Raw genomic sequence first — 21,996 nt, forward strand, 5'->3', positions numbered from 1 at the left:
TCCTCGGCTATACCAAAGGTACCCACAGACTCTTTTCTGCTCTCTGTTTTCTTCTTTGCATTTCACCAATAAACACTGTGGTTCAGTGACGTTACACAGGGTGAGAGGTAGTCTGAGGAGTGGTTGACTTTTACAGGACCAATCAGAGGGTGGAGTCTTTTGAGCTTCTATACAAACTCTGATTAGTTGGGGCCCCTGTGAAGACACATCTTTTTCCACGCTTTAGGCATTATACTCTAGTGCAAATATTTACAGCATGTTTCATCAGTACATATACAACTATAAATACATTACTTGATTACAGATTTTACCTTGAGACCATAGACCATTTACAACAAATCATGTGCTGCATATTCACTATAATTGACCATTTTCCATAGCATGCCACAGTTTTTTAAAATTAACTAATAAGGTTGCCCATCATTCCAAGCAGCTACTTAATTCATGGAGGAAGGTTTTAAAAACCATTTTGCTATTTGAATCTTGCGTTAGAAAGATTAAGCTTCACTGTGAACATTATGTAAGTAGCCTTCTGTTATGCTAGTTACAAACAATGATAATTACACTTCTTCCAGATTGATGCATTTAAGTGCAAGTCGTAAGGCAAGACATGTAAGACTTGGCTCAAGTTTCCAAATCCTATTATCCTATTTATGATATCCATGTTTTCCTATTGTTTATCCTCTGGGCTTGCATTTTCAACATCTTTGTATATTCATGAAAGCAAAGCAGCTAACTCTTAATAAAAGAGTACTCCACAGATTTACTGTTGTGCTAGCATAAAATAAGCGGGCTCATGATGAACATTTAAAAAAACAAAGTTGTCTGCATCAAAATTGATGCCACAGAACCAGAGATATTGTCATTTTTACTCCGCACATTCTTACTTCTTGTGAAAACCTGGTGGCTACTTTACCCACAATGCAACATGACTTCTGACCTTTTGTTTGGAGATGCATTAGATGTGTTATGCTGGTAGTGGCTAATGTAGCCTTGAGCTGTTAGCCTTGGTCAGAGATGAGGAGTTGCCTACAAAGGTCTCACTCTATAATTCTACACCCTCAAATGATCATTTTCAGACTTGTAGCCTTAAGAGATAATCCACGCTAACTCATGTGACATCATTTGAGGACATTTTTTATCAGAAATGGCAGAGCTCCCTCTGAAAGGCTTTAGACAAACTTTTTTCACACACATAACAGTACTGTAAAAAGACTTTAATGGGTAAAATTGGTTCAGATGCCCTTTCTGTAAATATCAGACGTCAGCGCTTCTCACTTTACACATTACAGCACTGTCAATTAGACCGTACAAGACACTGCTAGACTTTGACTTAATTACCCCAGGGCGATAATTTCACTTTGACAAAAAAGGCATACTTACCTCTCCAATTTTAATTTCCATATTTACTGAAATGTAGAGTAATGGATCCCTGGATGGCAGGAAGACCCCCTCCAGACACGTTATAAGACATAAAAATACTCATAAATACTTAATAAATAAAAGTTTGTGTGTTATTGTTCTTCCACAAAAAGTTAAATAAACCAGTTAAAAATGGTCAAACTACTACACACAAGATGTCTCCTACTTCACTGAGAAATCCATTGTCAGTGCATGTGCGCTGGAGGTTCTCAACACATCAATCTTGAGATCTTGTGTAACTTTGTATTATTTGTATTATATTGGACGACAAACCTCTAAAGTTGTGATGTTACAAAATTATCCTGTACATGTACATGGTAAACTCAGATTGACGGGGAGCACAGAGAAACTCTCCCCCTTCACCACATGAATGTGTAAACAGCTGGTGTCAAACTCTGCACATACATCACTCTGCACAGTGAAGCATCCAAGTGAGGTAACAATAAGCAAGTGGAGTGGAGGGGGACTTTTAACAGTGCAGAAAACTATTGTGTGCTTTGGAAAATGGTCAGCAGTGGTGTAAAGCATGATGAAATTTCTAGTAACAAATAAAAATTCACAATCACACCAGTATGGTCTGCAAGGGGAATGGGACAAATGTTAATGACTATAGACTCAATAATTCATCATAATCTTCAGTATAACACCTATGATTTAAAGTGTAATTTTGTATGCATCAGGTACCAATTAGACACTTACTTGTTCCTACTGGCACTTAAATTTAGGTACAGTGGACAAAAACAAGTCTACAAGGGAGTAACAATTTAGCATTTTAAAGGAAAGGAGAAATAAATTATACTCAAGTATTGTGGGTACAGTGCTGGGAAACAAAACGGAAGTTTGAAAAAAGAAAAGCAGTTAACAACAGTAAAACAAGGAGAACGGCCACATTGTTTTACAGCCCACATTCCTTATTCCTACTGTGTAATGTAAAATTCATGTTGTAGTATCACAGCTACCATTCACTCTACTTATGTCATATTTATGTCTTCTACTTCATAATATTCATTGTTAATGAGGCCAAGTCAAGAAATGGGTCTATACTTTTGGAAATTTGCTCCTAGCAGCATATTCATTCACAGGTACAGCATAACAAGTTCAATGGAGCAGAAAACAAATGTTCCTTTCTTACATACACAGCTGTAGAAGCGTCCTGTTGTCGTCTGAGGGGGGAAAAAAACTAGAACAAAGTAATGTGATAGAAGAACACAGATACTCAAACATGGTTAATCTTAATTGTTTAATGATCACTATTTTAATTTTTTTGATTACACAATAAAAACAAGGGATGCAGGCTGTAGTATATAATATATGAATGTGTGGTTGTTCTCTTCTTTTTACATTTTAATTACACAATAAGAAAATGATTGCTGACACTATTTTTTTTTCCAAACTTCAGTTTTGTTTCACAATACAGTACTGTACCCTGTGATTACTTAGTGTATAATTGATTTCTCCTTTCCACTAAAATATGTAGTTGTTAGTCCCTTGCTCCCCTATGGTCTTGCACCAGTAGGAAACAGTAAATATTTTATCAACACCTGATTCTTCTAAATCTAATTCTAAATCATGGGCTGTAAGATAAAGTGTTATCTGCTCTTCCTCCTGGAGAAGGCAGTTCTGACAAATACTTAGAATACGGAAGACAGATGCTTGCCTCTGGAGTCACAACACTGAACAACGTCGATCATGTAATTGCAATGAGGAGTTTGATTGGAAACAGTTTTTAGCTTGATTGAGTTGTAGCAACAAGTCCCATGATAAACTGCCTGTGCTTCTGCAGCTGCACCTCACCACAAATAATTAGGCTAAGTCCACTTTGATGATGTTGAATGGAGCTGTGCTGAATGTGTGCAACCCTTTCTACAGGAGACATTAGAAAAGCAACAGGAGAGTCTAAAGAAGCAAAGAGAAGCAGTGAAATACAGACTGAAGAAACTGGCAGCACGGCAATCAGAAATCACTGTAAGTTCAGACCAGTCAGTGCTGAAATTTTGCCACAACATGAAATCGTTTCTGTCTTTGTTGAGACCTTACATTTAAGAATTTGTTATCTTGCAACAAAAATACTGACAGTATAATTACACCTGTGATTAGGCAACGTAATAAACTCATAAATACTTATGCCTGATCAGAAAAAGTCCACAGTGATAAGGGAGAATATCATAAGGAAATATCGGGAGATCCAGGCCGTTCTGGACGAGGACTTGAGGATTACCCTGTCCCATCTGGAGATGGAGGAGCGGGCTGCGGTCTCTGCTCTGGATGGACTGATGGAGAGGAACTGTTCTCTAATCCAGGAGATAGAGCAGGACCTGGCCAGACTCACTGTGGCCCTAGACCAGACCGATACAGAGCCTGATTCAATGGTGATTCAACTTGAAATATCCACTAGATCAAATAGGATTTGAAATTTCATATTTACCCTCTCATTTGTGTATGGGAACTATAAGTGTTATGATATGAAACATTTTGTTTTCAAAAGGCATTTAATCTTAATTTTTCTGCTTTTCCTCAGTCTTTCTTTTCATACCCTGAACAGCAAGACATGGAGACAGTGGACAGGTATGGAATCAGGTCATAATTAATTAAAGAAAACTCTTCAATAAGAAGCAGTCGAGCAAAAACTGATGTTTCTTACTATGGTCTGCCTCCTCCAGAGTGATGGATCTGCTCAACAGGACTGATCCGAGCAGTGTGAGCCTGGACGAGGCTAAAGCTGAACAGATCCTCAGCCTCACCAACAACATGCTTCTGCTTATCTGCTCGCAAACACCTATAATCAAGAAACTCATCAAGAGTTGTCAGTTCACACTTTGTTTATATAGTGTTTATAACCACTATTGGACCTCTTTAATATGTTGCCTTTTTTATATAAAAATGTTGAATATTGGTCTCCAGATTCCAGTGAGGTGTGTCTGGATCCACAGACGGCCCACCCAAAGCTGATCATCTCCCACCAAGGTGACAGTGCCACCTACACGGACACCTGGCAGCAACTTCAGGATCTCCCTGGACGCTTTGACACCACCCTCAATGTCATCAGCTTGCAAGGCTTCACCTTTGGTCGCCATTACTGGGAGATTGATGTGACTGGGAAGACCTACTGGGAGCTAGGTGTTACCTACCCCAAAATTCCTCGCAAGGGAACCACTGAGGATTGCTGGCTGGGCCGTGGGGAGGAGTCTTGGTGCGTTGAGTTTTTTGATGGGGAGTATACAGCCTGGCATGGAGGGGTGCCCCATCAGTTGCCTTTCACAAAACGCTTCTCTCGGATTGGTATATTGTGTAGTTTCCCTGCAGGATCGGTGACATTTCTCGAGGCAGACAAAATGACGCCGCTGTTCTCGTTCTGTGCAGGAACCTTCTCAGACTGCCTCCACCTGGCCCTGTGCCCTGGCCATGACCACAATGGCGCCAATGCAAAGCCTATTGTAATCTGTAATGCTCCATCTCCAACCAGTGATCTCTGACTAGTAGCGCCACAGAAAAGCTTTTAAACACTACTTTCTATTAAGGCACCAATTGTAAAGACCCATACTGTAAATTGTAACTACTGGCTTTGTTAGTAATTAAACAGGACTAAGAGTTGATAGCCACGCTTAATACTCTTTTTTTCTTTGAGCTAAATGCTAACATCAGCAGGCTAACATGCTATTGTTTAGTAGGTATACACTTACCATCTTCCCCGTGATAGTTTAGCATGCTAGCATGTCAACATCTGCTAATTAGCAATAATCACAAAATACTGCTGAGGCTGATGGGAAGGATGTTAGATGTTAAGCTACTTCACAAGATAAGGGAAAACTTTGACCTGATAGTGATGCTAGAGAAAAAGTCAGGCAATCACCAAAGTCAGTAGGATTCATCTTCTAGGTGACCATGAATATCAAGACAAAATGTCATGGCAATCAGTCTCCAAGGTAAGTGGCCAAACAGTCCAGGAGTTTCCAGAGAGATAACGCAAGTTTCATGCAGGAGGAGGATAAACATAATTTATAAAGCATTACAAATGTTTTATTAATGCTCAATAAAGCCAGTAGGTACAACCTAAAATCCCTTTAGAAAGGCTGCCATATTAGAAAGTGGTACACCTGCTATTTGCTCCCTTTTAAAATAACTGAATGTATTTCATGATACAGAGAAGAAGAAAATCTCCAGTTGCAAGAGAGTTCCATAAGAATCATGTTAAAGGAGAATACTACACTTTTATCCCAATGCCAGATAAACTTTTAGATAGATGTACAGAATTATTAGATGCAGTGCCTCATCTCTAAGTTCATTTAACTAAGAAACAGGTCCAAGAAGTGTTTTATGCATTTTGAGTTTTATATATTCTCCTTCTGTAACAAAATATTGTTTAAAAAAGTTTCTGTTTTATTTGGATGTGATAAATGTTATGAACACTCATATACAAGAGATCTTATAGTATATTTATTTTAAAATATAATCATCGCAAAAGTATTCCACTTTTGTAAATATATATAGAGATCTAAAAAAGCACACAATAACTCATCCTGAAATGCACCTCGTGTACGAGGATCCAAGGTTCAAACATTCAAACAAACAACTTGCTCACTGCAAATATGCTCTCTGAGCCTTTGTGTTGAATCTGAGTGTATGCTTAGCCTATTTGTCAAAATTCATTTGAAGGAATTTCAATACGGAAAATGCTTCAAAGGTGGCAGAGACAGTGATATTGATTTTGTGCCGTTCATTTGTCAAAAATTCATGAACAGTATTCTGCCTATTATTATTATTGTAAAAAAAAAAACTATCCAAGATTAAGCTAAAATCAATATAACTGACTCAGCAACAAGTGTGGATGCCAGAGAACCCCCGTGAATCAAAGGTTAGTGTACTTCCACAAATGTTTAGAAAAGTGTGAGTGATCTGCCAGACAGCGCACTCTCATTTTACTCTCCTGGATGTCCCCTGATCCGCTGACATGATGAACCTAAAGCTCCTCTTCTTTTGCCTCTTCTTAGCGGTGCTGCTCATACCTGCTGAAGTATGTACTTACTGTATGTATTATACAGCAATTGTGTAGCAATAAGCAAATATATTGGCACTTATTTATAATGTTGCATTGTTTGATAATGGATTTTGCCGTGAATAAACTGCAGTAGAGCTTGTTGTCCATGTTTATGTTTTGAGAGATGAATTAATGAATTCAAATTCTACTTAGCAACTGCACTTTTTTATCATTGTGATTTCTTATGTGGTGCTGCCATGGGAATGTTTTTTTTTTTTTCAGCTGAAACGTAAAAAAGACAAAAAACATCATCATCATCATCATGACCAAGATCATGAGCATGGAGTATATGGCCGACATGAGAAAAAGAGAGGAAGATTTAAGGATATAATTGAAGGTAAATACCTCTTTCAAATAAATGTTCATAACACATTATATGTAGAACAATATTTGACATTTAGTGTCCTGTAAGTCCTCACACTGCTTTACTGTTAACAACAGTGAATCTCACCCTACTGAACTATCTGCAAGTTTTATAGGGAGAGAGGGGAAGCCAACGATGCTTCATATCTAATGGAAAAACACTGTTCTAGATTTCTTCTTTGAGGTCATAGATGGAGTTTCTGGTGATGATGACGATGACGATGACCAAAGTAATTCTGACTGGCTTTTTGAAATTCAAGAGCCAGAAGGTAAGAGAGTGAACTCTCAGGTATTCTTTCAAACATATTACTGTAATACCAATTTGTGTAATGTCGCATGAACAGGCTACATTGTATTGGAAAGCTCTCATTTAAAGCTTATGATTGTTCCTTAATGTTCCCTGTCTCTCAGGCCAATGCAACCCAAACCCTTGCCTTAACAACGGAGTGTGTGAGGAGAAAAACAAGAGAAGATTCAAATGTGACTGTCCCAGACCTTTCAAGGGAAGGAGATGCCAGAAAGGTTTTGAAAAAATTCCCTTTTGTTCAACCATGTTGTTGGACTGCAGACTGATCATATATGTACAATATAAAATGAGAAAAATGGAATTAATACTAAAACTAATTTCTTTATTGTGCTATCGTCTCAGGTCCAAAGGTTTGTAGGAGAGGTATATGTGGGCGTGGTGAGTGTGTGCTGACTTCAAATCCACCGTTTTACGAGTGCAAATGCAAGGAGCCCTTCCAGCCTCCGGACTGCAAGCGTTGTAAGGAGTATTTCTTCATCCAAACAAGGCAGAATATCTCTGTTCCACTTTTTTCCACAGTTGGAAGAAGGCTTACACCGTGCATTGTTTTTCTCCAAAGATTCACTGTGTGAGCCTAACCCATGTAGGAATGGTGGACAATGTGTCATTGATGGTAATGACTTTGACTGCCAGTGCCCTCCAGGGTACAGAGGACGTTTCTGCCATGTTGGTAAATACTAAATCCTATCATTGTTTACCATTTTCCAGGCTAACATCATTATAACTCATATGCTGAGTTACATTGCTGAGTGTGGTATATTTCTTAGGTCCAAATGACTGCTATGTGGATGATGGAGAGTCGTATCGTGGCAATGTGAGCGAGACAGATGACGGTGATGAATGCCTTTACTGGAACTCACACTTCATCCTGGAGAATGGAGCTGATCCCTTCAACTCCTTTGAGGACAAAGATGGACTTGGCCATCACAACTTCTGCAGGTCAGGACAAAAGAAATAAATGTATTCAAACTCCAAACGACAGCTACAAGAGGATGGTCACTCACACATTTTCTATGACACAGAAACCCAGATGGAGACAAGATGCCTTGGTGTTTCTACAGAAGAGGCCGCAGGTTGCTGTGGGAGCACTGTGATGTGATAGAGTGTCCTGTGCCATCAGGTCAGCTTTAAAGCTTCAGACAACTTTCTGCTTATGAGCATGGTCAACAAAAACAGTTGTGTTATCTTCTTGCGTATGTGTTTCCAGACGTCACGCCAACCGAAATTGTCCCCACAGTCCCTGATCCCGCTATCCCCGAGCCACAACCAACAAAACCTGAACCTACCATCCCCACAAAGACTGAAAAGCCCAGCCAAGCTCCACAAACTTCTCCTGCACCCACTGATGCTCTTCCCACCCCCTTGATCACTGTTGCACCGCCACCTTTCTCCACCTGCGGGAAGCCTCAGCCAAAAAAAGCCATTACCCGAATTTTTGGGGGTCTGAAGGTCGCTCCTGGGGCAATACCCTGGCAGGTGTCCCTGCAAGTGAGACCAAAGAACACCAACCAGCCATTCAGACATATCTGTGGAGGAGTTCTCATTGCTAGCTGTTGGGTACTGACAGCTGCGCACTGCATGTAAGCACAATCGTAATGATTACAAATCTGAGAAAACATAAAACATCGACCGATTCTGGAAAGGTTCACACATGTGGACATAATCGTCATGTGTTGAATCATGTGTTGTTTGTGTTTGAACAGTGAACAAAGAAAGGAGATGCAGGTGGTTTTGGGAAGTCTGTCACAGGATGTGACAGAACACACAGAGCAAACCATAAAAGTTGAAGAGGCTATTGTACATGAGAACTACAGAGAGACTCGTTCAGCTGTATACAATGACATAGGTGATACATGTCTCTCTTATTTAATATCAAATATAGTATCCACAATTTAGATAGAGCATGCTGAGAGCACTTTACATCTGTATCTTGATCTTTCTTTTAGTTAAATGAGATTGGGATGTGATAGCGTCAAATAGTCCATCTGTAATGATATAATTGATCAAATCTACAGTATTGGTAGTCTATGCAGTAAACAGTAAATGCAGTAAAAATAGTAAAAAGACATGATGAGATTGTGCTGTAAAGAAATTAAGTACTTTTGAACTTTCCAAAGCCTTGCTGAAGCTGGAAGGTACCGGCGGAGTTTGTGCCAATGAAACTCAGTTTGTGAAGACAGCCTGTCTGCCTGATGCCCCACTGCCTGATGGGATGGAGTGTACCATTTCTGGATGGGGTGCCACTGAAGAATGTAAGACCATTTTTGCATATCCAGGCTGCAAAATATAAGCAGATCCTCTGGTTTGTTTTAGAGGCACCTAAGGGTTGAAATGTTTTTTTAAAGGCCCCTTTAAACCTTGAATTTTATTTGCATGTGACCAAAGACATCAGATACAACTGCATTTGTTGTTATATCTTTTTATATCTATTTTTTCTGCAGCTGACTATGGTTCCAGCCACCTGCTGGAGGCCAATGTACTGCTGATCGGCCAGGAGAAATGCTCCGAACCAAAGGTTTATGGCACGGTCCTGGATAATAGCATGTTCTGTGCTGGCTACCTGCAGGGAGGGGTGGATTCCTGCCAGGTTAGTAGAAGAATCTTGCTACTCAAGTGCATACTAACATGTGACCAACTTATCTGGGGTAGGTTCTTAACATAGTTGCATGCAGTAGTGGATTTAATATCTGGTCACCTGTACTCTTGTTTCAGGGCGACTCTGGAGGACCATTGACTTGTAAGCAGGACCATACCAGCGTTATTTATGGCCTGGTCAGTTGGGGGGACCAATGTGGGAGGAAGAACAAGCCTGGCGTCTACACTCGGGTCACTAATTTCCTGAACTGGATAAAATCAAAGATGCAAGCAGCATCTCCATAAGCAGCATGCCAGACAGTGTAGCCAAGGGATTGGATATGAATGGAACAAGTCCCACTCATGATGATTAAGCTTTTGGATTGTGTGCAGTTGAACCTGGTATTTTGCTTCTCAGATCTATGTCACTGTATATTGTAATGCTCCCTAAATCAACCTTTAAAAAAAAAAATCTGATCTGACATATCAGACTGTTTCATCATTGACTAGATTTGCATTGTCATTTCATTTAAATGGGTTTTTAGCTGTTACATATGGAACAGAACAGAAAAGCCTGAAATCTGTTCATCTAAATGTCCTATTTCCTTCTCTTCGCTCTGAAACTTTTATTCCAGCCAAAGGTTTTTTCCAAACCTCATATTATAAGTGATGTGCATGTGGTAAAAGAAAAGACACAATAAATTTTAAAACATTATTGCTGTAAGCCCTTTAAGAAGAAAGGTGTCATATTTTCTTATTTATCAGACGGTATATTAATCAGTGGTCTCTCAATTCATCATTCCTTGTTGAAATGGGGTCAGATGCATCAGTGTTCTGACGGGATATTCTTGCTGTTCTGTGCCTTCATGTCTTTACTGTATGTCTTCACCAGGCCCAAGGGTGGCAGAACTATTAGGTACACCCCTGATCAAAATTAGACTCATAGTGCTGGAATATCCTAAAAATCAGAAATGCAGATAAAATGTATGATAATGGGTTCCTGTGTCATTCTAGTTTTCATGAACAAGATCAAAACAAGGTTACATTTCATCACCACTGTTTAAAAGCTTATTATGTAATGCAAAGTTCTGTGGATGAGCCCCAAAATAAACAGTGAGTCAAAGAACTTAGTGAAAAGAAGCAAATTGGTGGATAAGAGTTTTCATTTTACTCTTTTCAAAAAGTTTTAAAACATTAATGTACAAAGAGAAAACCATACTGTAAGATTAATAATAATAAAAAGAGATCTAAGTCTTATGTCCTCTATACACATACAGTGTTCATGTTATTTGGCCTCACTGACTATTGTTTGCTGCAGGGCAGCAGCTCTGTAAGGCCACTGACATGTGAGAATGAAGGCTTACATGTTCTTGAGGGGACAATTGTACAAAGATCAAGCCAGTAGTTTACCCAGGGGTCATTTTCTTCCTGAACTAGGCTACATCAGGTCGAACATGAGAACTGCTAAGCCGCTGAACGAGAAGCTAGACTTTACTGCAGAACAAAAGTGCTGTTTGGCGATGCACCTGATACCACTTGATAAAATATTTACTGTTACATGACAACTGCAAACAATGGAAAGTTATTATAGGGATGACTATATGACTATAGAGAAGACTAAAACACCAAAACTCTTCAGCTATAATTTTATTACTTAACAGCTTAATTTTTTACACAAACACATGATTTTAAGCATGTATGATATTTCCATCGTTTGATTTAATCTAACCAAAAATGGAAATAAAATATAGAGTTTGATCAGTGTATCATTTAAGGTTGTCCTCCAAGATCACTCTATATCTCCATCTCTGTTTACATGCCACTCCTAGGGATCCTTAATGCAAAACAAGGTAAGAGGCTGCCTGTTCAGTCCCTTCACATCAATGCATGGGTTTAGCATGGGGTACAGAGGCTCTGTGCACTGCACACAGAAAGAGTGAAGCAGGGTGATAGCATCAGCATCGTAGAATGACAGCTCCCCCTTCTGGAGATTGGTCAGTATACCCAGCTTTCTGACTCTCTTTCCCACTGACAGTTGCTTCTCCTGGGTATCATGACATGCCAGGTACTGCCCATCTCCATGGTAGATGCACCAGGATGTGTTGGTCACACCCAGGCTGGAGGAACTCTGACTTGATCCATCTTTTTTATCAGCTGGTCCAGTGGTCATACCTATCAGCCAGTAGGGTTTCTCCTGGACAATGACCTCCCAGTAGTGCTGGCCAGTAGTAAAACTCTCCTGAGCCAGGACACTGCACTGGGAGTCATATGGTTGAGGGCTCAGATCCTCGCTGACAGGTTCTCTTCTCCAGTACACTTGCTTCCTGTCTTGGGATATTTCCAGTTTCGGATGGGCTGTCTTGGAGTCCAGAGCAGGAGAACTTAGATCTGCAAATATAAATCTACAATTGGTACACTACTACGGACGTAGCGGGGGTTGATTTTAGATTGGTAAATATTTGGTACTTTACTAACATGACCACATTCGTGGAAAGTGTTGGGACAGAGCCACCGAAAGCTCGTCCACCAGCTTTTCTACGGTTCTCAGTTTCTCAGGATCACACAGAACCCTGTCTACTTCCTGGATAGGTGCTAAATCCAAAGGTTCACTGCAATAAAAACTGAACACCATTAGAGGGCCAAAAATAAAGCAGCTAGGATGGAAAAGAGAAATTATATACTCACCAAAGATTCTGTGCTGTGATTTGCTGTTGAAAATAAACAGGTCATGTACAGCTGCAGTCACAGAAAATATATAATCTGCATTTGTGCTACACATTCACATGTCACATTATCACAATGACACACTGTCATAACAAGAGGTACCTACCTGCAGGAATCTCAGATCATTTGTGTCCTGTAGGAGTGATTTGCTGGAGGCTCTGAGGCTATCTATCTGTTTGATCTGGGCCTCCATGATGCCCCTCTGGGCTTCTAGCCACTCTGTCATGTATGTCTCCTCTTCATCTATAATCTGCATCATCAGGCGCTCATCACCATCCAGCACGACGCGGATTCTGCTGTACTTGTCTGAGATTCTCTCTCTGAAATCTGCAGCAGACTTCTAGGAAATAAAAAAAAATAAACATTGTTTGAATACATACAAGAGGGGATTATGTTAATGATTTAAAAAAAATGTGATTAAAAAAGGCAGCTTTCATATTGATTGTACCACTGTTTGCGTATACAGTGACTCCAAGTCCTTGATGGCAAGTTCTGCTTCGCTTCTCCTCTTCAGCAGTTGGTTCATAGTGGTCTCTAACATGCCCTAAAGACAGAAATACAACAGGCCTATAGAAAATGAATACCCTGACAGAAAAATAAAGAAATAGTCATCACACTTAAGGAAATAAAACACACTAGCCAATGACAACACAGTACTGATATTCACCTTGAAGTGTACGCAGGCATCATGGAGTTGAGATGCTTTGTGGTTCTTGTGCATGCCAACCAGGACACACAAACAACACACAGGGACCCTTTCCTCCATACAGAAGAGCTTGAGCTCATCACGATGCTCCCTGCACTTCAGAGACAGCGGATCTCCTGTCACCTCCACAACTGTGTGCTCCCTCAGAGCAGACCTCTGCTCGTGCAGCAGGGCATGAGCCTGGCACAGTGAGGCATCACAGGTCAGACAGGTCTTTATGGCCACTGCTGGCGTCTCTATGCAGTGGTCACAGTGGATGGTTGAAGATGATTTGGTTGCCCTGCTTGGAGCTGTTGTCTGTAGCTGTGCTGTTGGTGGCCTGTTAGTGGTGAAGTCCTTTACTTTGGTCTGAAGCCTGGTGTTTATCTCCAGAGTGAGGTCAGAGGGGAGGAATATCTGACACTCTGGACAAAAGAAAGGACCTTCATTAGGCCCATCTGTTTCCCAGACAGCCTGGATACAGGTGAGACAGAAGTCATGTCCACATGGGAGCGTCACTGGATCTGTGAAGAAATCCTGGCAGACAGGACACTTCCAACTTTCCTCAACCGTCCCCATAGCTCTGCTTGCACCTGGTATGGCAGCACAGTGTGCTCTGTGCTCCCAGCCTTCCTGCTCATGAATGTTTCAAAGGCCTCAGTGTCAGATTACTAAAGAAGAGTTAATAGCTTCCAGTAGCTGTTTCACACCATTGACTCTCAGGGAGACCACACAATGGCACATTTCCAACAAACTGGATTAGGTGAAATAAATGACCAGTTTTTTGTTCTAGATGTAGTTTCGTTAAAAAAAGAAACAAAGGAATCAATTTTAGTATGAACTTTCATCCTTGAACTGTGGTTTGAAATAAAAAACGAAAGTCGCTTTTTCAGAAGCTTTCAACAGCATCTCAAGCATCTTCATCAGCAAATACTGGCATGACAGCTTGACGAGTTATTAAGTCAGAAAACGAATTAAAATTTATGGAATGTGCCTACACTAATATCCAGCGTTAATTAGAGCTGTTATATTGTTATATGGTCAGCTTTACAATTTGTCATGAATACACTGTTATTTTTCATAAACAAATATGTGACATTGTGTTTTATTTGATGAATTCGGATAATTACATTTTTACAGGTGATGTTTTTGAGTCGTTGTGTTTAAAGTCAAAATGAATCCATATTATCACTATGAAACATTCATCCCACACATCAAAATAAAAATGCATTTACTCTCTTGTTCCTGTGCTTGTACTTCCCATAGCTACGCAAAGTGTCCGCCCATCAAAAGAACTATTTCTACGTATGCAACAGTTGATCTGCTTTAGTCAGTCTCTTCCTACGTGAACATATCCTACGTAGACGTCCTTCGTGAATAGCTCAATTAACGCTGTACTCAACCAACGTGGGCTGTGGATGTGGCAGCAAAGTAACGCCAGTCCTGCTGACTACGTGTCCTCTGCAGTGCACTCACAAGTGTAGTTGTGGTTCGTGTTTGTATATTTCCGTATTGTCTGGTAAGTAGTCCTTTTGTATAAATATTCTTCCGTCCATTTTGCCAGAGATAACCGCTTTGCAGTGAGGTAGCCGGTCATTGCTAATGCTAGCTAACGTTAGCTAGCCCCAAGTATCACTGAATAACAGCAGTAACACTAAACATATAGCTCCAGTCTGTTAGCCATATTAACTAACTTGCTAACTTCAGTTACTTCACATATGTTGGAGGTTTTTGGTGTGAATAGCGCCTAGCCCCTGGCTATTTAGCTAATGTTTTTAGCAAATGTTAATAAACTATCTAGTACAAATATTGTCATCTTCACTAGGTCAGTATGCCAAGTTCAAGTACCAACACAGTGCTGAACATCATAATGCATAGATTTCCAGTTACTAAATAATGCTCAAATTAATAATAATCTTTATTGGTTTTGTTATGGTATTTTATCTTCTTCATACTTTAAGCCTTTATGTAGAAAGCCACCCATACACACTGTCTATCAATCCTTAAGGCTGCATATCACAGATGAGGTTATTGCACTGTTACAGTAACCTGGCACTGGTTTATGTGTTCATCACAGCTGTCCTCAAGCATCAGTGCCATGTTTGCCAGGCTGGCCTTGTGCTCTCGCCTGCCATCCAGAAACTGGCAGTCAAATTGCAGTCGAGTTTCCATCAGAGCTTTTTCCCAAGCTAAATGTGAGTAATCAGCCAACTTCTTACCTGAAGTGGACATTGTTCTCACCATCTCTTTCCCTTTGCTATGTATGATACAATGATGCATGCTGATGAGTAATAAAATGTTACTGTGTTTTTCTCTTCAGTCTCACTCCCACGTCCCCATGGGAAGTCTTTTGCCCACCGCAGTGAGTTAAAGCAGGCCAAACGCATTGTAGTGAAGCTGGGGAGTGCTGTGGTGACACGTGGAGATGAGTGCGGCCTGGCACTGGGCCGACTGGCCTCAATAGTAGAGCAGGTAAAACCACATTAATATTGTTGATACAGACAAGAGATGAACTTTTGTTGATGATAGTTGTTTTTTTACGTGCGATCATATGTGAGACAGCACACATTACAAAGTGGACATCCTTGATGAGTGATCTTGGCCATTAAAGAGGAACTTGAATGGTGTTGTCCTCGTCTGTCCTATCAGGTGGCCATGCTACAGAATCAAGGCAGGGAGATGATGATTGTCACCAGTGGTGCTGTGGCGTTTGGGAAGCAGAGACTGAGACATGAGATCCTGCTGTCTCAGAGTGTCAGACAAGCCTTGCATTCTGGACAAAACCAACTCAAAGACATGGTGAATAATAGCATTTAACCCCAAATAGGACATAAACATTTGTTAGATTTTGTTCATAACCTTGTATTTTAACCTTAGTGAAATTTCTCGGTTTTTCAGTCAATTCCAGTTTTGGAGGCAAGAGCCTGTGCAGCTGCTGGACAGAGCGGTCTGATGGCCTTGTATGAAGCTATGTTCACCCAGTACAGCATCTGCACTGCACAAGTATATACTAGACTTTTATCACAGAATACAATGCTGACAGAGAATGACTGAAGCATCTTTACATTTTCTTGCATTTCGGTCTCCTTCTTTAGATTCTGGTCACCAATCTGGATTTCCATGATGAGCAGAAGCGCCGCAATCTGAACAGCACACTTCATGAACTGCTACGGATGAACATAGTTCCTATCATCAACACCAATGATGCTGTTGTTCCACCCCCTGTTCCCAACAGTGATTTACAGGGGGTAAATGTGGGTACTGTGTGATGGGCGCACTGGGAATGCTAAATGTTGTCCAGAGTTGTGGTGGCTTGCCTAAAGCATGCATACACAAAAGACGTATGTTTCTTTTCACTTACATTTCCACCCTCACTGACACTTACTTCTTGGACGTATGGTTTAATTTTTGTGGTTGCTTTAAATGTTCTCTGCTAATTCAAACGTGGTTTTCTTATTTTCTGCCATTATATCGTGCACAGAGCTACCTGTGTTATCTCCTTTTGGAAAGAGGTGAACATATGTTGTTTGTTTTACACCTGAATGGGACTGTCAGGCTTTTGTTGCATGGTAGCAACTGACAAGATGTTCGATGATGAGCTACAATGACTTTCCATTTGGCTTAATGAATTTTCTGTTTGTATTTCAGGTAATAAGTATCAAGGATAATGACAGCTTGGCTGCACGACTTGCTGTTGAAATGAAAGCGGACCTCCTTATTGCCCTGTCTGATGTTCAAGGTACAGATAAAACCATTAATTTGTTGATGTATGTTAATTTGCATGTAAGCATTAATTTTAGTTCACTGTATGTGCTATTAAATGTTTTCAAAGGGGCTACATCTAAGGAATAAATAAATAATTAATTTCACTCTGATTTCTTAACACATTCAACATAATTTATAACAAATTATGTTATTGGTAAATTATTATATTGAGTACCAAAACACTGAACCAAAATCCCTTTAAAAACATATAAATATGTCACACAGATAAAAACTTCAAATCTGTTTTTGAGGGGGTGACCAACAAATAATAAATTTTACAGAGACAGTATATAATTGACACATGTTAAATAAATTTCAACACTAGTTCACAAAGGCCTCTGATTCTCTTTTTCACCTTCCATATTAAGCCATCTCTGCTTTGCTTTTATTCATTACCTTATGTCTCTGAGTCATATATAAATAGTAAACTTTCTACTGTACATACTGTCTGGTCATACCGTCTGGTCAGGTTTTTCTTGATGAAAAGATATCAATATCAGCGTGACTGCTTCGGTTCTATAAAGGATTTAAAAAGGAAAACAATTCTGTCCAACAGGCTTATTCGACAGTCCCCCGGGAACAGATGATGCCAAGCTTATTGATATATTCTATCCTGGAGACCAGCAGTCAATCACGTACGGCACTAAGTCCAGAGTTGGCATTGGCGGCATGGAAGCCAAGGTCAGCATGACAGAAAGTATTTGATTTCACAGTGTAAACAGGACTGAGTTGGTTTAATGATGAAAAAGTTATACTCAAGGATTTTGTCTGAATCAGGTCAAAGCAGCACTTTGGGCACTACAGGGTGGGACGTCTGTTGTCATTGCCAATGGCACAGATCCTAAAGTCACAGGCCATGTCATCACAGACATTGTGGAAGGGAAGAAAGTTGGCACCTTCTTCTCAGAAGTGAAACCTGCAGGTAATGGGTAAAACCATCTGGAAAGAATATTTTACTCACTTGTGTGTGTGTGTGTGTGTTTTTTTATACTTGATGCACGTGTTTTTGACACCACCAGGTCCAACTGTGGAGCAGCAGACAGAGATGGCCCGGCATGCAGGCAGGGCTTTGGCCTCCCTGCTCCCTGAACAGGTGAGTTTCTTGCTCCCTCGATGTGGTGGGGCTAACTGAAGAGACGTTTTAAAATATTATATAGTATATGAAGACTATTTTATCAAGAGGTCCAAATTGTTTTAGGCTCGATTGCAGCAGAATCATCTCCAATGTCAAATCAATATCTTTTTATATCTTCTCTCACTGACACAGTGAAATAGCACTTGCAGTTTAATCAAACATGTTTTCATTAAGGTGATCTTTAGGTCAAATCCCCTAATTACAGTATATTGACCTCATGTCATTCCTAAATTAATTAAATGCCAAGATTAAAAACAGGAAAAAAGTAAAAAATCATTTTCACAACGAGATGCAGGGAGTTGCCAATTTCATTTAGTTTTAAGTTCTTCTGGTAGTGGCTTTAATTACTCTGTAAGTCTGGTATGTGTTAATAACATTGAGGTGTGTTTATTTTTTTTTCCAGAGAGGAGAGATCATCTGCTGCCTTTCTGAGCTGCTCACAGAGAAGAAAGAAGAGATTCTCAGTGCCAACAAGAGAGACATGGAGTTAGCAACAGCATCAGGTACAGTCACAGAGAAGAGACACTCATCACCTTAATCCACAGCTGCCTGACTCAAACGTCATGCCCTGCCACTCATCTGTAGCAGGGGAAACTGACATAAGAAGGAGGCTTTGATCATCTGGTTGTCAGCATTGGTTGACATTTGCCCTAGCTCTGGTGTCCATCAGCCATGTTGGCAGTAAGATGCTTATGAATGCATAGTACTTGTAAGTTTTGCAGGAGTCATTGTGTGCCTTGTGTTGTAGGGCTGCATGGCATTGTGTGTAGGGAGACTGCTCTTCATGTGGATGAGCAAAGTTCTTACTCCTGCTTTACAGTGTCTCTGTTTGCTGAAAGCAGAAAGACTTACTCTGCACAGATCTATGGAGTAATGCATTGTCAGTATTTACTCATATCTTTCATGTATCTCTCCTCATAGGTCGTTTCTCCCAGGCTCTGATCGACCGCCTGAGTCTGTCAACTGCTAAGCTAAACAGCCTCGCCATTGGCCTCCGTCAGCTTGCTGTGTCCTCCAGAGATAGTGTGGGACGGGTGCTGAGGAGGACCAGGGTGGCCAACAACCTGGAGCTGGAACAGATCACTGTCCCCATCGGTGTCTTGCTGGTCATTTTTGAGTCGCGTCCTGATTGTCTCCCGCAGGTCAGTGAAGCCCAGTGCTCAGCCTGTAGACTTAATCACCATTAGCTGCTGGTTTGCGAGACTTAATGACTTTGTCATTAAAAGTTAAACACTCATTCTCGTATTTGATTTTGTGTTTCAGGTGTCAGCTCTGGCTATCGCCAGTGGAAATGCTTTGCTACTGAAGGGGGGTAAAGAAGCTGCTCACACTAACAAAATTTTACATCAACTAACCCAGGAAGCACTTTCCATTCATGGAGTGACAGATGCCATTCAACTGGTAAATCTAAACACATTTTCACATCATTATTAACATAAACTCAGAAATTCTGTAATATCCTAAAATGTACCTTGACATGTAGGTGAGCACACGAGAAGAAGTTGAAGATCTTTGCAGACTAGATAAATTGATCGACCTCATCATTCCAAGGGGCTCATCCGAGCTGGTCCGGGAAATCCAAAGGGCAGCAAAGGGTATTCCCGTACTGGGCCACAGCGAGGGCGTTTGTCACGTCTACGTAGACAACGATGCCAGCATAGACAAGGCTATTGATGTTGGTATGTGTTTCCTGTGTGTAGCTGTGAATGTTGGAGATAATTTTGATATTTTGTATTTCTGCTATAATTTGGTCAAAGTATTTTACAGGTTGTAGGAGTACTTCTAGTAGTTGTAAGAGTTTATTATTTTTTTATTATGAACTTGTTGGGGTAACCCAGAACGTCTGAATAAATATCCTAACTTATGTTTTATTTTAGTTAAAGACTCCAAATGTGACTACCCTGCGGCCTGTAATGCCATGGAGACCCTCCTTATCCACAAAGACTTACTGCGAACTCCTATATTTGACCAGATCATTGATATGCTGAGAATAGAACACGTAAGAAACATTCAGAAACACTTCTTAACTTTGGGCGCAAATATTACACATAGAATTACATTATATGGTAAAATATTTTATATACTTTGATGAAGGTTTGTGCTCCAGAAACTGAGACGAACTTTCTGGAGAAATGGTTTGGCAGTTATTTCATGTCAATAAAGTATTTTCTGTTTATTTTTGATTTCTCTCAGGTGAAGATTCATGCAGGGCCCCGGTTTGCATCCTATTTAACTTTCAGCCCATCCGAGGTGAAGTCTCTGAGGTCAGAGTATGGGGACCTGGAGTGCTGCATTGAGGTGGTAGACAGCATGCAGGAAGCTGTGGACCACATCCACAAATATGGCAGCTCCCACACGGATGTCATTGTTACAGAAAACGAAGAAACTGCTGAACAGTTTCTGCAGCAGGTGGACAGTGCCTGTGTATTCTGGAACTCCAGTTCTCGCTTTGCTGATGGCTACCGTTTTGGCCTAGGTATGTACAGTATCAGGCATGGTTTTACTTCTCATTACTATCTGAAAAAAAAAGAGAATATAATATACATCCTATTGTAAATGGATCTGACTGACCACTGTCTTGAAAATGGGGCAGAAGAGTTAATTTTACAGTACTTATTTTACAGGCGCTGAAGTTGGTATCAGTACGGCGCGCATACATGCCAGAGGTCCAGTGGGTTTGGAGGGGCTTCTGACCACCAAATGGATTCTTCGAGGAGAAGGGCACACAGTGGCTGACTTCTCTGAGCAAGGCAGTATGAAATACCTTCATGAAAACATCCCTATACCCCAGGGGAGTTTTAGTTAGGTGCTCAACCAAAAAGCCATCACCAGGAGTCAAGATAAGTGTTGTCTGCCCAGTTTATTTAAAGGATTGTGTCTGCCAGTAGCACTTCATCTTTTCAGCTGCTGCATCATCACCTGTATAAATCCCTCATGGTGGTGCAGGAAGCTTGCATGCATGCTGAATTGAGGCTATTTTTACTGGAAAAACAAGTTCCTGGTTTTGTGAACCTGTGCATAAACCTCAGAATCTGTTTTTTTTAAAAGATGAATACCAATCTCCTGACTGCTTCTTACACAATATACATATATATTATGGTAAAAAGAAAAAAGGAAATTAATTCCGTCATGTATGTGTGACAGTGTGACAGGTGAAACTCTTTCATCTGTAGTGTCATTTTTTTATAATGGCAGAAAAATAAATCATTGGTCCAGCTGTGATTTTTTAACTTATTTTTCTACATACAAACTCTCCATTGGTGTTTTTGTAATTTACTGTAAGTGTTTTGGGCGGGATTTTGGTTCAGTTTTATCTTGCTGTCCTTTTTGCACAGATGATTGAATAAATACAGTGTACAGTTCTTTACTCTTGATTTTGTGTTCTGTATCTGTCACAAACATAAATATTGAAAAATCATCATAAAGTCCATGGTTTACAAATGCATTTAATTAATAGCCTGATTTTAGTTATTGCACATTTTAATCGAGGTAAGTTTTTTAAATATACAGTAATGCTAACCTTCAGTAGCTTAACAGATTACTCTTTTCAGACTTGGTTCTACTCTCAAATAGTTGCCACCCTTGCACCTATTATTTGCGAAGAGAACATAAAACGCTCATTTTAGACATGTAAACAATACAGTGGTTCATTTCTGATTAAACCAACGTGTACAACTCAAAGCTGTTTAGATATAAGAGGTCTGATGTTCAGTACTTTGGAATTTCCTACATGCCATCAACGCAGCACTGGTGACGTCCTAGGTGTGGGCGGAGTTTTAACGTCCAGCAGTACTTGCCCGGACACCGGGCAAACTCAGCTGTCATCTGTTTCGATACTAAAGATGGCAGGAAACAAGTCTTACACTATAGTAGAATATTTCGGCGGCGATGACGGTTACCGCTGTGGTTACTGCAAAAATGAAAAGGGAAATTTTTCTCATGGTAAGTGTCTAATGAATTATTGAAGAAACACAGCTAGATGGTAT

General features: G+C 40.3%; 5 protein-coding genes across 8 annotated transcripts in view; 4 read left to right on the top strand and 1 right to left on the bottom strand.

The window, feature by feature from the left end:
• The first annotated feature begins 3,071 nt into the window (after positions 1-3,071).
• LOC130181667 (probable E3 ubiquitin-protein ligase TRIML1) lies at positions 3,072-5,015 on the top strand. Its single transcript, XM_056396034.1, has 6 exons — positions 3,072-3,113; positions 3,292-3,387; positions 3,558-3,791; positions 3,941-3,987; positions 4,083-4,225; positions 4,324-5,015. Exons 1-6 carry the CDS (start codon positions 3,072-3,074, stop codon positions 4,893-4,895), a joined length of 1,134 nt encoding a protein of 377 aa, XP_056252009.1. The 3' UTR covers positions 4,896-5,015.
• Positions 5,016-6,278: 1,263 nt separating this feature from the next.
• Positions 6,279-10,416, top strand: LOC130180940 (hyaluronan-binding protein 2-like). Its single transcript, XM_056394605.1, has 13 exons — positions 6,279-6,433; positions 6,680-6,794; positions 6,991-7,089; positions 7,232-7,342; positions 7,470-7,586; positions 7,687-7,797; positions 7,895-8,066; positions 8,150-8,247; positions 8,335-8,707; positions 8,831-8,973; positions 9,245-9,379; positions 9,569-9,714; positions 9,840-10,416. Exons 1-13 carry the CDS (start codon positions 6,371-6,373, stop codon positions 10,005-10,007), a joined length of 1,851 nt encoding a protein of 616 aa, XP_056250580.1. The 5' UTR covers positions 6,279-6,370; the 3' UTR covers positions 10,008-10,416.
• Positions 10,417-10,458: 42 nt separating this feature from the next.
• LOC130180941 (tripartite motif-containing protein 14-like) lies at positions 10,459-13,866 on the bottom strand. Its single transcript, XM_056394606.1, has 6 exons — positions 13,093-13,866; positions 12,874-12,969; positions 12,532-12,765; positions 12,387-12,409; positions 12,177-12,310; positions 10,459-12,089 (listed from the first exon to the last, which is right to left on the bottom strand). Exons 1-6 carry the CDS (start codon positions 13,687-13,689, stop codon positions 11,527-11,529), a joined length of 1,647 nt encoding a protein of 548 aa, XP_056250581.1. The 5' UTR covers positions 13,690-13,866; the 3' UTR covers positions 10,459-11,526.
• A 609-nt stretch (positions 13,867-14,475) lies between these two features.
• Positions 14,476-21,372, top strand: LOC130181834 (delta-1-pyrroline-5-carboxylate synthase-like). 2 transcript variants are annotated; one of them, XM_056396285.1, is made up of 17 exons: positions 14,476-14,629; positions 15,188-15,305; positions 15,431-15,582; positions 15,760-15,909; positions 16,009-16,113; positions 16,206-16,364; positions 16,759-16,849; positions 17,432-17,556; positions 17,653-17,797; positions 17,895-17,968; positions 18,414-18,513; positions 18,932-19,152; positions 19,274-19,411; positions 19,494-19,689; positions 19,888-20,009; positions 20,204-20,486; positions 20,635-21,372. In XM_056396285.1, exons 2-17 carry the CDS (start codon positions 15,209-15,211, stop codon positions 20,814-20,816), a joined length of 2,340 nt encoding a protein of 779 aa, XP_056252260.1. In that variant the 5' UTR covers positions 14,476-14,629; positions 15,188-15,208; the 3' UTR covers positions 20,817-21,372. The 2 variants fall into 2 exon arrangements, with proteins under 2 accessions (XP_056252260.1, XP_056252261.1); XM_056396286.1 differs by having other exon boundaries at positions 16,206-16,358.
• A 420-nt stretch (positions 21,373-21,792) lies between these two features.
• Positions 21,793-21,996, top strand: part of LOC130181646 (arginyl-tRNA--protein transferase 1) — a 50,309-nt gene continuing 50,105 nt past the window's right edge. For 2 of the 3 annotated variants that reach the window (XM_056396008.1, XM_056396009.1), the window contains exon 1: positions 21,794-21,952. In XM_056396008.1, the coding sequence (XP_056251983.1) occupies positions 21,853-21,952 (100 nt within the window). In that variant the 5' untranslated portion in view covers positions 21,794-21,852. Of the gene's footprint in view, positions 21,953-21,996 lie in introns of all 3 variants that reach the window. The other variant, XM_056396010.1, reaches the window with a different exon arrangement.

This window comes from Seriola aureovittata, chromosome 14 (genome assembly GCF_021018895.1).
Source record: "Seriola aureovittata isolate HTS-2021-v1 ecotype China chromosome 14, ASM2101889v1, whole genome shotgun sequence".
NCBI lineage: Eukaryota > Metazoa > Chordata > Actinopteri > Carangiformes > Carangidae > Seriola > Seriola aureovittata.

Excerpts from the sequence above, each read along its gene's own strand:
- LOC130181667 (XM_056396034.1), top strand. The coding sequence starts at position 3,072 with ATGCTTGCCTCTGGAGTCACAACACTGAACAACGTCGATCAT. Across the intron at positions 3,388-3,557 it reads CACGGCAATCAGAAATCACT|AAAAAGTCCACAGTGATAAG; the intron begins GTAAGTTCAGAC and ends ATGCCTGATCAG. Across the intron at positions 3,988-4,082 it reads GACATGGAGACAGTGGACAG|AGTGATGGATCTGCTCAACA; the intron begins GTATGGAATCAG and ends TGCCTCCTCCAG.
- LOC130180940 (XM_056394605.1), top strand. The coding sequence starts at position 6,371 with ATGATGAACCTAAAGCTCCTCTTCTTTTGCCTCTTCTTAGCGGTGCTG. Across the intron at positions 6,795-6,990 it reads ATTTAAGGATATAATTGAAG|ATTTCTTCTTTGAGGTCATA; the intron begins GTAAATACCTCT and ends ACACTGTTCTAG. Across the intron at positions 9,715-9,839 it reads GAGGGGTGGATTCCTGCCAG|GGCGACTCTGGAGGACCATT; the intron begins GTTAGTAGAAGA and ends CTCTTGTTTCAG.
- LOC130180941 (XM_056394606.1), bottom strand. The coding sequence starts at position 13,689 with ATGGGGACGGTTGAGGAAAGTTGGAAGTGTCCTGTCTGCCAGGATTTC. Across the intron at positions 12,970-13,092 it reads ATGCCTGCGTACACTTCAAG|GGCATGTTAGAGACCACTAT; the intron begins GTGAATATCAGT and ends TTCTGTCTTTAG. Across the intron at positions 12,311-12,386 it reads ATCACAGCACAGAATCTTTG|TGAACCTTTGGATTTAGCAC; the intron begins GTGAGTATATAA and ends TTTTTATTGCAG.
- LOC130181834 (XM_056396285.1), top strand. The coding sequence starts at position 15,209 with ATGTTTGCCAGGCTGGCCTTGTGCTCTCGCCTGCCATCCAGAAACTGG. Across the intron at positions 16,850-17,431 it reads TGCCCTGTCTGATGTTCAAG|GCTTATTCGACAGTCCCCCG; the intron begins GTACAGATAAAA and ends TCTGTCCAACAG. Across the intron at positions 19,412-19,493 it reads TGACAGATGCCATTCAACTG|GTGAGCACACGAGAAGAAGT; the intron begins GTAAATCTAAAC and ends CTTGACATGTAG.